At 41.8% G+C, this 13,903-nt stretch overlaps 1 protein-coding gene across 1 annotated transcript in view; it reads left to right on the top strand.

Moving 5' to 3' along the window:
- The first annotated feature begins 3,326 nt into the window (after positions 1-3,326).
- COLQ (collagen like tail subunit of asymmetric acetylcholinesterase) overlaps positions 3,327-13,903 on the top strand; it is a 41,248-nt gene continuing 30,671 nt past the window's right edge. The window contains exon 1 of the mRNA XM_030445492.1: positions 3,327-3,437. Within this exon, the coding sequence (XP_030301352.1) occupies positions 3,329-3,437 (109 nt within the window). The 5' untranslated portion in view covers positions 3,327-3,328. The remainder of the gene's footprint in view (positions 3,438-13,903) is intronic.

The following is a 13,903-nucleotide window of genomic DNA, read 5'->3' as shown; positions in this document are numbered from 1 at the left end:
AATAGTAGCAATCCAAGGTAAGACATGAGTATGAATTATACAGGAAGAAACACTTCCTCTGTTTCTAGCAAATCTGTAATTTCATAACAAAATTTTAAAAATATTTTAATTCCCAAATTTTTATGGGATCTTCTCCAGTGGTTGCACCACGAAGTCATTATTAATGTGGGTTTTCACTACACCAGCAACGGCAGCTGCAGTGAATACAGAGGGAAGAAAGGAATTCCCCTGTTACTAACTGCTATTTGTCTGACAGAGACAAGGACTTATCTTTAATCTCAGAGCTTTTGCCTTTAACCACCTGGTGCAGAGCTCTCTGAAGGGAGCAGAAGCTTTCTGTTGGTGTTGCAAGCCCATGGGAATAGCTGGAGGACTGCAGAGCTTGGCTGAGCAAGTTCACGGATGATGGATAGCTCAGGGGCCTGGAAAGCACACATCTCTCAGGCTTCTCACACCATGTCAGACTCACTCTGCTACGTGATACTTCCCCTCCTCAGGATCCTCTCTCTCAATGTGTGCAGATGCCACAGAGGTCAGAACCAAGCCATGGAACCAGGTGTACATCCTTGTCATATGCTGTGGGGCACCAGTTAGCACAGTGTGTCACTTGTCTGTGCTGTCACCTGACCAAACCAAAAGGAAAAAGCCCACAGCTGTTGTCCATTTTATTTCAAATGGACTTCATTCTTCTCCCACTAAAACCATTAGGAACCTTGCCAGCAGGTTAAGGCACCTCACAAAAATTAATGTTTGCACCATGACATGCCCTGGCTTGCTGCCTGATCATGAGAGTTCTCTTTTGTGTTGACCCAGTGGTGATCCGAAGTTGATGAGCTACATCTACATCATGGTAAAGACACCTCTTCAAATATAAGTCCAAACATCTCCTTTCTAGTCTTTTGTGGAAGATGGTTTGTCTTCCACAGCAGAGTGTTTGCAGAGCTTTCTTCTCACAGTTCAGGCTGAGACCCAGTTCAAGTCAAGCAGGTCTGAGTGATGGAGATACAAAGTCAAAAGACAGACTTTTTCTACAAAATACCCATTTTTAATTAGGGTTCTTCACTGGAAAAAACTGGAGTAAAAATCTTAACTTAAGAACCAACTGCAAAACTGTCTTTTGTTGGGATTTTTTTGTTTTTAGTTGTTTTTTTAACTCAGACGCATCTCTGACTTTTTGCATCACTTTTGGCTGCTTCCAATATAACAATCATACTTGTGATGCAAAGCTATATTCTTCACTTCTGTCTTCTTTAGAGCAGGTCAGAAGGGTGGATGTGGTTTGTGAAAGAATTCTTCCTTTAAACAAAATGTTTACTTTTTTTACTGAAATGTGTTTCTGTTCTAGGCTGAAGAAGCAAGAACTGAAATTGTTAAACAGGGTGAGAGAGGAGTAGGAAGATACAGGTCCTGCTGCATGGTCCTGGTTCTTTGCAGTATTACTGGCATAATTAATTTCCTTATGACACAGAATATATTTTGTACTACAGATTTCTACCAAATTTTCTATTGTTAAAAGACTACAGGAGGATTTCAAGGGGATCTGAAATTACTCAGTTGTTGCTTTGGCTAATACCAAGTTCATCAGACATTTCGAGAGGTGAAGCTTTTGACAAAATCTCGACATTTTGACTTTTTGAGCAATGTTTTCCAGCATCCATGCAGGCTTTTAGTGTGGGCATTGTCCACTGCTTACCTTTGTAATTAAGCAACTGTATTTTTGTCTTGGATACTTAGGGCATGTCATGGTAAACTTCACAGGAACTCTGATGCCAAGAGAATTAATGGCACTTACTTAATCTGTGGTCATCTTGGTCAAAGAAGACAGAGGCCATCTACCATCTTCACTAAAAATAGCCAAATACTTAAAAAGTCAGGAAGTGGAGTAAGGTAGATTAAATAAAAAAATAAATTCAGTTATCCAAAATGTTGCAGTACTGGAGAGAGATTTTTTAGAAAGCATCATAATTATATTAAGCATGTCCTTTAAAGATGTAGATTTATAAGGCAGATATGATTGTGCCTATCAACTCATTAGATTCAGAAAGATTTTTTTAATATGTTTCAATTTCTTTAAACACCCAAGGAACACCCAAGATTGTTTAACTAGAATTGTGGAAATACATCACTGCTTTTCAGTGGTGTACTTGGTAGGAGTTAATGCCCAGGGGGGACTTATCATTGTCTCTGTAAATGAGAACTCATAAATGGGGAAAAAAAAATTGATTCTGTAATTAATCCAAAATATTTCCATGTTTGTCTTGTGAGTAACAGTAAACAGTGGAAAACATCTCAACCTGGAAGAGAGGAAGTCATGGTGGCTTTCACACTGAGGGAATACCTCTGCTTTTCATGGCAACCTGTTGGATCCCAGGCAGAACAGCGGATCCCTGTGCTGGTTATTTTGAGGACAGAAATTTATATGCAAAGCCCTGCCAGTTGGAATAAGGCATGGAAATCCCAAGCTTTTGTACAGGTAACAAGGGCACATGCTGCTTTTCCCAGAGTCAGAGGTTTGTTTTCTTCCCACAGTGCTGTGTAGTGTGTTGATTGTCACCACTCCTAGAGCTGATAGCATTTCACTCACCCCATCGTGGCACATGTATTGTTTCTGCCACCTGTTGCACCCTGTCAGTACACTTTTCGCAGTCCTGCAATGTCTGGCACTATCAGTGATACTGTCATTTTCACTTAAATCCTAAATAATGATCTGTTCTGCCATTTGTGAAGCCTCTGTGGCATCCCTCAACCTCAGCTGTACTCTGTAAATGAAGGCAATGGTTGTAACTACCAGTGATAAGCAGATATTAGGTCACTGCTCATCTCTCTCATTAAGGCAATTAGTGACCTGTAGAAGATGATCCATCAGGGATTTTATCCATCTTGACGTCAGCATCTGGTTGCCTGCTCCGAAGGATACTGTTTATAGTCCAGTTCATAATTTCTCTCTTTCCTGCTCATCATTATTATTATCCAAAGCTCCTTTTTGCTTCTGTTAGCAAAAGGAGAATCCCCCATGCCCCTCTTTTAGCATCTAATGTCCACAATAGGGGCAACTGATCCCACGCAGGAGTTAAATATAACCACGTCTAGTGTAAGGAGAAGATTTAATGGGAAATGGTTGGCATTCTTTCTTCCTAAAGGCAAGGAGGGGGGTGGGTGGGGGGAACGGGGAGAGAGAGAGAGAGAGAGACATGCACACACACAGACACACAGACATCTCAGAGCGAGGAGAGAGCAGGCAAGGCAGAGAGGGAGCGAGGGTAGAGAGCGAGAGATCCCCAGAGCAGCCGTGTGCCTCTCAGCTGGGATCTGCCAGGGTGCAGCCAGCATGTTGGTCCTCAGCCCTTCTCTTCTCTGGGGACCTTACCTGCAGCTTGTCTTCTGCTTTGCTCTGTCTCAGACTGCACACGTTGACAATCTCTTCTCACTTTCAGCAGGTAAATTGCTTTAAGTCTTGTTGCTTTTTCCTTGCTTGGAGCTCTCTCGTGCACTCTGATTCTTGCACTTTTCAGTGATCGGGAACACAGGATCAGGAAAAAAAAAACAAAACAACAAACCAACAAGCTTCAGTTTCAGATCTCGGTGGATGAGTTTTTGCACTGCAGAGCTGCTTTGCCACACGCTGGGACATTTTTGTTGCTTGGTTGTTTTGGGGTTTTGTTTTATCATCTTTGGTTTTAAACCCCTCCCTTCCCTTCTCTGGAAGAAATAATAGACAATAAAAATCCTCAGCTACTCTAAAACGCTTTTTTCCATTGGCTTCTACGGTGCTGTGCTAATTCATGGATCCGGCCCAATTAGTTTATAACTTGCATGTCTGCATGTTTCTTTCTATTTTGGATGAGCTTAGGTAGCTTACAGCAAGGGAAAGAAAATGAATCTCAATGTATATCTGCTTCTATAAATAAAGCCCTGACCTCAATGAGTGCTGCCGGAATCCAACTGGATGTTAGCAGAATAAACATCATCTGGCTGGGGCTATGACACTAACAAATACTCGGATGACTTACATAGCTGACAAGAGTCCACTGCATGGAAAATCCCTGCTAGGCAAAGGCAAAACAAATCAGTTGTCAGCTGAACCAGGGCACTGGAAATCCCGCTTAATAAATTTTACCATTTCATCAGCAAGAGTTTCCTTTAGCCACGTTCTGTGCAAAGGAAAGGGAAAGTTGGTGAGAGCTCTGACTCCATCTCTCCTCTGAGGAACTGACACCAGCTTAAGGCAAATGTCTATCTCCCACCTTCACGGTTATTCCGCATCTGTCAATTGAGATGCTTCTAACTAACATCCTGGATTCCTTCGGTGTCAAATCTGAGATGGTTCAACTGAGATTTGTGTGTCAAGGTCAGCTATACCTAAAGATCTCCCCTGTGTTTTTAAGATGAAGACAGTGACCAAATGGTGCACATTTTAAGACTGTACATAAAATCAACCTTGGGCATGAATCTGCAGACCCAAGGTCCTTCTCTCTCTAAAATGTCTCTCATGTGTCCACAGACCCAGATGATTTACAGTCAATATATTGACGAGAGAAAGGTGATCAGGATGGTAGTTTGTATGAGATAATAAGCTGCACTAAATAACAATAGCAGCATACATGATTTCTTATAAATTGTTTTGTTTTGTTTTGTTTTTTTAAATCTTTTACATTGTGCAGAGCTAGTACACTGTATTTCACTCCTAATGGTCTGGCCAGTCCATTCATTTAAAGATATCCAAATAATAGGATTCTGGGGCCCACAAAAGTAATGCAGAAATCCTTTGGGGAAAAGCCCTATACCATTTAATAACACAGTCATTACAGTTCTAGATACATTTCAGAAAGCTTTTAAGATAACATTTAGAGAAACTTAATGTTCAAAGAAGTACATCCTTTGAAAAAACAATTTAATTCCTTCTTTGAAACCCTTAGAAATGGATTTTTTTTTTTCTACTAAGCTTTGTAAGATGCTAAAAAGCATTTACATTTGTTACCGTTTCTGTTCAGTTGAGTATGCTTTTTCTGTTATGTTGAGATTAGTTAATGCTGATACACAGGAATCATCAGGATTTATTTTCTCTGGTCTCTTACAAACTGCTTTGCAATAGCATATAAGTTATCAGACCTCAAAAATTGTTTTGAAAAGCCTTATATTTATTTGACACTTGTAAATGCCACCCAGGCAAACAAAATTTTTGTTTCCAGCATCTGCATGGCTTGGCATTTCCTCTGTGGCACACACGTGTGTGTTTGGAGATGCAGTTTCAACAGTCCTCTTAAAAAATAACAGTTCACCAGATAAATTTCCCTTTAGAAGACGAAAGACTTAATGTCTCTCCTGAAAACATAGTAGAAAAGCAAATAGGAAGGAAAATGCCAGGCTCTGCCCTTTGCAGTAAAATCTCTTCCATAGCACAGCCCCAGGGACTGACCTTCAAGAGGCCCCAGGGCTCCCTGAGCAGAGGCTACAGCCAGTCTCTTCCTCCTCCACATCCTCAGGCTGACAGATCCTGGTTTCAGGCTTGGAAAAGGTGTGGAACTGATCAGGAAATCTTGTTGTCTATGGGACAGTTTGAGCAAATCTCCACATTGTGGATTTCTCCACAGTAAGCCAGGCACTGTGTTCTTCTGGCCAAACCACTGAAATTCACCATCATACCCAGCGAGCTCTTAGTGCAACGCTCCTGCCACAAATGGAAGCTAAATGTTTACTTGATAATATGTGGAAAAAATAATATCTGGTGGATGATTTGGTCATAATTGCACAACCACCAGGCTGGATTAAAAGCTACGCTTTGGGGAGCTGTTATCCCTGTGTGAAAGAAAAGTCTGGGATGACCCTTGCTTTCTAAATTCCTGCTTAAATGTGGCTGGATCTGGACCTAACCTCTGAGAAGTTTGGACTCTAGGTTCTGTCAGAGTTGGTTTATTGCTGCTTGAGCTGGGTGCCTCCAAAGAAGGACCCTGAATGTATTTTAACTGTGCCTTATAAGGCCTCACAATGAGTTATCCAGTCAATCCTCTCCCAAGGTCATTGGGCTCTTTTCTCTTCCACGTGTGCTTTCTACTTCAACTTTTGTTTCATCTGCATCTGAAATTCATGTCTTCTCCTGTCTCCAGGTAGAATGGTCCCTTTCTTCTGGATTTGCACCTGCAACTATACTTTCTCAAATTCAGTTTTCAGCTGGGCCTTGTCCTGTCCTGTGGTATTGTCTTACTGTCACAAATGCTGTGCTTTAGTGCTTTTGCACTAAGTATTTTGCACTTTACTTTTTCACTTTGATATTAATCAATCCTTAGTGCTTTTCCAGGTAACAGTTTAACTTGAGTTCAGTAGCAGTTCAGTGCTGCTTCAGGTTCCAATATCTCAGCTACTTGTGTCAAGCAATAAACAAACTGGGGCCTAGTTCAGGCAAGCTCTAGGTGTTTAGTTACAAGAAAACTCAAGATTCATTTTAATCCCCAACAACCTGTGTGCCATTATTGCGTGTTAATCAGGGCTCTTTGGCATGAAAAGTGACGTAATAAAAATTTCCATTCATGCTTCGATTGCACCTGCATTTTAAGAAACATCTAAAAAAAAACCAAAAAAACCCGCAAGATATCTGCTATTTTCTGGTACGAATTTCCCAGTGGGTATTGGAAGTGAATTAATTCCATTTAAATTCTCAGTTATTTTAATGCTGTCTCAAATGTTCCGGGACTGTCAGCTGAGTCAGTTATTTGTATCTGGCACCAAGATGTAATCTCACATTTAGGGAATGGATTTCAGCGCTGTACTTGTAAATTCTAAAACTAATCACGTTTAACAATGAGGATGTTCTTAAGTTACAACATGTCTTTCCTTAATTGGGAAAATGCATTTGGGTATTTTTCAGGTATGCCTGAAAAATTCTGGGCTAAAAGTATATACTCCTGTCCTCACACTTCTTTGCATAGGAATAGGTCATAAAGCAGTAACTAGAAAGCAGAGATAAACAGCTGGGGAGGGCGGGGGGGGAACTGTTTGTAGCAAAATTGGGAAAAAAAGAAACTTTGGATCTTTGTTTTGCTATTAACTTCACCTTAAAAACCTAGCAGAGTTAGGCAACAGAACATCCTTGTTTCTGGAAGTATGACATATGAATGTCATGTCAGCTCCAAAGGGTCAAGTTTCCTGGTGCTTGAAGCATCATTTCTGGAGAAACTGTTTCAGGGAATAATATTACAGCATCCTCAAGCACGTGGCAGTGATGAGGCCCAGGAGTGGGTAGCTCAACCCTCCTGGACACAGCAGGTTTCTTTTCAGGGTAATCTGTCAGCTTCCATCCTTATACCGCTGTGCTTATGGTGTCCTTTATGAGTGTTTTTTGTTGTGTTTTTTTTTTTTAAGAGCTCTGCTCTATTGAAGTCCCTGCACTGCTGTGCAGTGGGGTTGCACTCATGTGAGGAAAAGCAGATTTGAATTTTATATTAATTTTTAGTAGGCTTACATGAACCAGTCTGCACCTTGTAAGAACCGGCCTGAAGAAAGTCACCTTCCAAATTCAGGTAGTAGAAAGACACTCTTCCTTTTCTTCTCTGCTTTTCTACTCATCCAGGCTGAAAGTTTCTACATTTTTCAGAGAGATGGGAAAATAATCAAATTACCAGCAACAGCTGGAGAAGAACAACAGTATCTTGATGCTTCTTCTACCCCAGGTAGCCCTTTTTGTGTACCACAGTTGGATTGGGAAGGTGTAAATTAACTTGCAAGCAGACCTCTTATGGGATAGATACAGAAGACAATTCAGCTTTCTTGTGGACCAACCCTGCTGGAGAAGTAAGAGCCACAGTGGTGGGCAAGGTGGGCTGGGAACAAGAGCTTTGCAGGGTGACAGCAAAGTTGAGGACCCTGAGCTGAGGGGAGAGGGCATTGTGCATTTGTGAAAGGAATGATAGGAGAGAAAAAACACAGTAAGTGGTGATTGCTGGCACTGAGAGAGTCAGGATCCCATCTGCCTTTCTATAAAATTAATATTGGACCCCATCAGTGTTTGTTGGTTTTTGTTTGTTGGTTGGTTTTGCTTGTTTGGGTTTTTTTGTTTTGTTTTGTTTTTTCATTCTAATGGAATAACTTGCAGGAACTCTAAATATTGCCAAAATGGAGAGCAGAGATGTCAGGTGGATGTTTCTTTTTGTTTCTAAGAGGAGTAATTGTAAATATTTATTTCTGAAAAATCACAAAGAAAAAAAAAAACAGCCTGCTGGACTAAGAAAGACATAGAATTTAAAATAAGATCAGTAAAAGCTGTGCAGTAAGGCTCCTAAAAGCAGCAGCCAGACAGAAGAGCAGCAGAGGTGAATCTCTGAAGGGCAAAAAATACCAGGGAAGGAATCCTGGCTCTCCTCTGGAAGGTCAGCATGAGCCCCGGAGTGCCCAGCATCCTGACACCATTGATCAAATGGTTTCTCACGGAACAGATGTGAGCAGGAAAACATTGACTGGATTAAAAGTTCTGATGGAAATGAGCCACTGGGAAAGGCTACAGCTTTGTTAGAAGAAGGAAAATAAAGTATCATTTATTAGAAGAAAAGGCAGCCACCCAGCTGTGGATCTGGCTGGCCGAAGGACACATTTTAAAGGCTGTGCATTTAAGATTTCTGTCTTTTTTATGGCTAACAGAAGCCTGACAGGAAGGTAGCAGATTAATAGAAAATCTCTTCAGCCTGAGAGAAAAAAAAATAAGCTTGGGATTGGCCATTTGCACTTGATAGCCCAAGTGAGTGGCTAGAAAGGTAAGCCAAAAGAAGGGTTGTGTACTATTAAGCTTTCCAAGCTGACAGTTCCTGAACAGCCTCTGGGGAGAGGCTTTGACTGGTAAGAAAACAACAATCTAGTATGGCATGGGTCTTGAAAAAATGAGTCTTTAAAAGAAACACATTTACATTGAAGGAGCACCTGATTTTTTCTATAGTTTCTCCCCTGGTAGATACCAACTGTGACAATCACACATCTGCTTTACTGCTCAGATCAATGCAGATAATACTTAAGAATGAAATTACCTTTGGGTTTGTAGAACCCTCTCTGGTGTCCTGTGGTGGCTGTGCTGAGTGAGATGAGAGCAGAGCCCATCCTGGTGCTCAGCCTGTGCTGTGCTCCGTGCTGCTTCAGAGGACTGATGGGCACTGCAGGAGCAAGGGACCCCCAGAAGGTCCTGTGTAATGAGCAGTAGACTAGTGAGTAAAAGCCCACTTGATCCTGTGGACAAGGGATGAGGAAAGGACATCAGAGGCAGTTCAGGAGCTTGTGGCATTTGCCTTGGAGCAGTAAATAAGAATCAGAAGAGAGTTTGGCTGTTACCGAGAAAGATGGAAGCTGGTGGCAACAGGATTCCTTAATAGAGCTCTGGGTCTTGCATGCAGGAGGGGAAAGGGGATTCTGGCCTGCTTGTGGCATTAATGGACATCAAGGCAGTTGTCTTGTCACAAAAGGTTCAGTGACTATAGTGCAAACAAAGGGAAAAGATGCAGTGAAATTCTGCTGAAGGTGAGTACCATGAATGGTCATTCCCTCAAGAACATGCATGTCGTGGTGCCCCTGTCTGCCTCTGTTCCCCCTGGTTTAATGTAAGGTTGACTTGGTTGGCTTCTTGTGCTGAGCTGATGGGGGAAGAGACATGCTGAAATAGAGATGCCAGGTTTGGTACTCTTGAAGTACAGGACACTGGAACTACAGCAGCGGTCAGTTCAGATTTTTGTTTTGTTTTGTTTTGTTTTTTCCTGGGCAGCATTCATGTTACAAATAGGGCAGCCCTTCACCTTGGGTCTGTGGAAGCTCCTCTGTAGACACAGCCCAAGCAAAGCCAGTACATTTTAGAAGGTTGTTTTGTGGTGAATGAGTTCTCTAGCTGCCAGGAACTGAGGTCAGTTCAGGACTGAGGTAGTGTTTGCTTGGCTTTCCAGCAAAAGAAGCAGTAACTGATCTGAAGTTTTTTCTATAACCCATGGATGTTTCTGATAGGCAGCAACCAGTCTAAAAGGGAACCCCAAGTGGAAGTGATGCTGCAGCTGGTGTGGAGATCCCAGCTGGTTCAAGTTAAGTTTCTCCGTGCTGTGTTATGGCTTTGAATGAGCGTAACACTATCTGAAGTCTATAGGTACTGGTTGTGCTGGTGAATACTAGATTTTTGTCATGAAAGATAGAGGCTTAAACTGCAGTTTTTGCAAAGCAAACTGTTTCAAAATCAGGTGTTTTCAGTGAAAAGATGGGAACTCCACCAACAATCAATACTAAGTGATATTAATCAGCTTATTCTCTATGTATTTGTAGACAAGCAGTGCCTGTAGGCCTCTGCTCCCAGTAAAAACAGTTAATTTGTGGGTTTGTCAATATTACCAAACCCCTGCAGAGGAAGGGAACAGTCTGTGACTTCTCATTTTAGCCTCCTTCAGTTTTTATAGTCTTTTTCTAGACTGTAAAGAAGACACAGAGCCTTCCCATGGGTAGGCTGCATTGGCACAGGAACACCAGCTGCATAGTTGTAGCAAAAGAAACTGCTGCTCTTAGTTAAAACTACAGAAAAATATATTTTGTATTTCTAAGGGATGAACTTCATTGTCAGGATAGGCCATGTATCTCTGCACGTATCTCTTGGTGCCAGGACAGTACATGACTGCAAAACCAGGGGACACATTCAGCTGTGATGTGAGGTAGGGATCACCCAGGACAGATTAGGAGGTGGAAGAGAACTGGAACAAATAACCCCTCAGTTCTAGGGGCAATTGTCTGAGGAATATCAGAAATAGGTGAGAAAGAAAAACCACACAGTAATTAACAGCCCCCAACCTAGATATTTTGTTTCTTCCCTTCTTCTTTTCAAGGAATCAACTGCTTCAATGAAAAGTGTGGGGTTTCTCTGTGTAGCCACATGACTGATATGGTGGAAGGACATTTAGGATTAGAAGATGGTTATAGTGAGAATGCAGAAGAGGACTGAAACAGTGGGGAAAGAAAAAAGAAGATGTTAAACATTTTTCTCAGGGTCTAACAAGTGTGTACACGGAAATGGATGCTCCTGGGGAATACACACAAGAAAGGGAGGTGCTTTGTCTAAAGGCTGTGCTATAATTTCAGTTCTCTTTTACTCAGGGAAAAGAATCAATGGATTTTTTTGCTTTTTTAGCTTTTTATAACTACAAGATTAATAAATTTTTACAATACCCTGTCAATACAGAGTTATTTTTTGTGAAAGGCAGGAGAATAAATTCAGCTGGGCTATGAATTAGTTGGGGTGAGGAAGTAATGAGGAATTAATTTTGTCCATGGTAGCAAAGCTTCAATGAGGAATTTGAAGGCATTCTCTGAAGTCTTTCTGAGCACACAGAAACTCCCACAGTCTCATAGGGATTTCCAGGGACTGTCTGAGCATACAGTGGAGCAACATCAAAGTCAAGTACACTTTTGATCTATGCCAGCAGTGATAGATTATGATCTTGCAGATACAGAGGGATGGCACTGGTGTCTCTTGTCTTTGCTGCTACTGATCTCACAGATAAAGTGGGAGAGGGCAGCAAATGACACATAGAAATCTTTTGGGGCTGACATGACAGCCATCTTGCATTAATCTTTATAGAATTTCAGGCTCTTCTGAAGACTGTAGTAGGTTCTCTAGGCTTTAATGCTCAGTATGTTTATAATTCTACTCTGATGTGACAAGCAGTTGGGTTTTATAATCTGGTTTGTAAAATGACTGAGATGAGATGAGATATTATGATTTACCAGATTGCAACTCTGTTGCTGATGTTGTAATTGAGTCTTCTGTACCTTTGAAGGAGTTTCTCAGTTCCTCTGTGCTTCAGTTTCTCATGCACTGAAGGGAGTCAACATTGTTTATCAGTGTCTAGAGCTCTGGACCTCTGCAAATGGAAGACAACAGAAGCAAAATTGCACAGCATAGCCCTATTGTAGTTATGGGGATTTATGATGGATGGATTTGTTTTACAAACCTGCATTATAGCCTACTGAAATGTTCCACCAATCAGATTTTATTGGGATTTTCATGTTCTTGTGAAACAGAAGCACAGGACCAACCCAAGCAAATGCTTCTCTCTCTTTCTGTACGGATTTCAGAATTTTCCTTCAGCAATCAATCTGAGATAACAGTATATAACCTTTTGGCATATTCATTGCCCTCATAGTTGCACATATACACAGATTAAATGTCTGACACATTTGTGTATAGAGAGTTGTAAAAGGCCTTTTCCTTGCTTAGAAATCTCACAGGCCCCTTTCCTTTTCTGCCACTTACCATTTCTATAGCGTTTTCTAAAGCTGACCTGCAAAGATGCATCAGCCCACCAGTTCCTGATTGGGCTGTGAGGGGCTGACTGGGACCTGTGCTCAGAGATGCTGAGGGACACAGGCTGAAAATAGGTGGGGACAGAGACAGAGCATCCTTGCCAGGTGAACACTGAGATCTGCCAACCAGGCAGCATGCCACAGTTCCCGCTGCTGTCAAACATTTAGAGTGTCAACTGATTTTAAATACCTTTATTTAAATGTTTATTATGATTGCTCTGAGTGTGCACCTGCTGGTAAAGTACATGTTACTGTTGCTACAGCCCTCAAGCCACTCTGGGGATTTAGAAACAGTATTTTCAAATTTTTAGGAGTTTTTCTTGGCTGAAAAAAACTTGTGAGGTTTCAGCTGGAATTTTTCATTTTCTGCCAGAAGGATGGGGAATAATTTTCTGATCAGCTTTGCTCTATTCCTTTAAGACTCTGATGCCCCATTTCAAACAGGAGGAAAACAGAAGTAGGGAAGAGCTAAAGTCCCTCATCTCATTCCATAGCTCCCCTGAGAGCTTCCTGGGTCACTGCCTCCTCTGTTCAGGCATCACTGCCTAAGCTCTAAGGCTTGATAGATTTCCTTAGTATATTTACATTAGCTGGTTTATAGGAAAAGATATATTTAAGCCATTAAGGCCAAAGTTCAAAAGGGTACTAAGAGAAGCAGGTAATTTGCTAACACAACCCATCTTCTGATATGGGCTGTATGCTTGGCTCTGCTTATATGTGCTTATAGCACATTTGGGGTCACAAAACCTTCTAAAACACATTTTAAAGAAATATGTCTTCTCAGTGCTGGCTCATGTCTTTGGGCCTTTAAAGGAGAGAGTAGTACCTGCATCTGTTCTGTAAAAAAAGGATTTGGACCTTTAAGGCTCTCAAAAGGAACCTTTGACAAGCTCTTAAACTTTCCTAAGTTAAAAAAGTGCCTTCATCACCTAGTGACAGATGCAGAGTCTGGGGGGCTGCTCCCCATAAGGTGCTGCTCTCCTTGCAAGGAGAGTAAGAGGAACCTGAATGAACAACAACAAAGGAGAGGAAAAGTCTGGAAAAGCTCCCACTGATTAACTGAACAGTCTGTCCAGCTCAACTATCATTAATTCTGAACACTATCCAAGTGGGAGAAGGACCTGTGATGGGGTGTCAGCCATCAGACATCTCCATCCCGTGGAGTCCTGCCTGTCAGGAGCTGGGCAGGCCACCAGCACTGCTGCGGGGGTGTAAAGCCCTTGGGTAGCAGCTCAGCTTCCCGTCAGGGCTTGCTGGATGAATGTGGTTGCAAATAGAAAGGGAAGCACCTGTTAAGTATCTTTTTCCTTTCTTGTCCTTTCCTCCTGACAGCTGGCCTGCAGCTTTGTGATTTCAGGGTAAAAGTCACTTTTCATGGTTGGTTTTTTTTTTCCAAGATACCCTATAAGGCAGGGCAGCACTTCTCTGGTACCTCTATTGCATCTGAGGGGGTTAAGAGGGTTGAAGAAGCTTTAGAAGCCTCTCTAGGAAGGCTAAGAGAGCTGGTGGAGGCAGCCTGGGTGAAGGCTTCCCTCTGCCTATACATTGGACCATCTCAGGTCATATTTCTCAAGTTCCAGCTGTGCCCAGAAGCAAGCAG

The sequence above is a fragment of the Calypte anna genome, chromosome 2, assembly GCF_003957555.1.
Source record: "Calypte anna isolate BGI_N300 chromosome 2, bCalAnn1_v1.p, whole genome shotgun sequence".
NCBI lineage: Eukaryota > Metazoa > Chordata > Aves > Apodiformes > Trochilidae > Calypte > Calypte anna.
The sequence above is the reverse complement of the archived record's forward strand: the minus strand, read 5'-3'. Positions and strand labels throughout refer to the sequence as shown.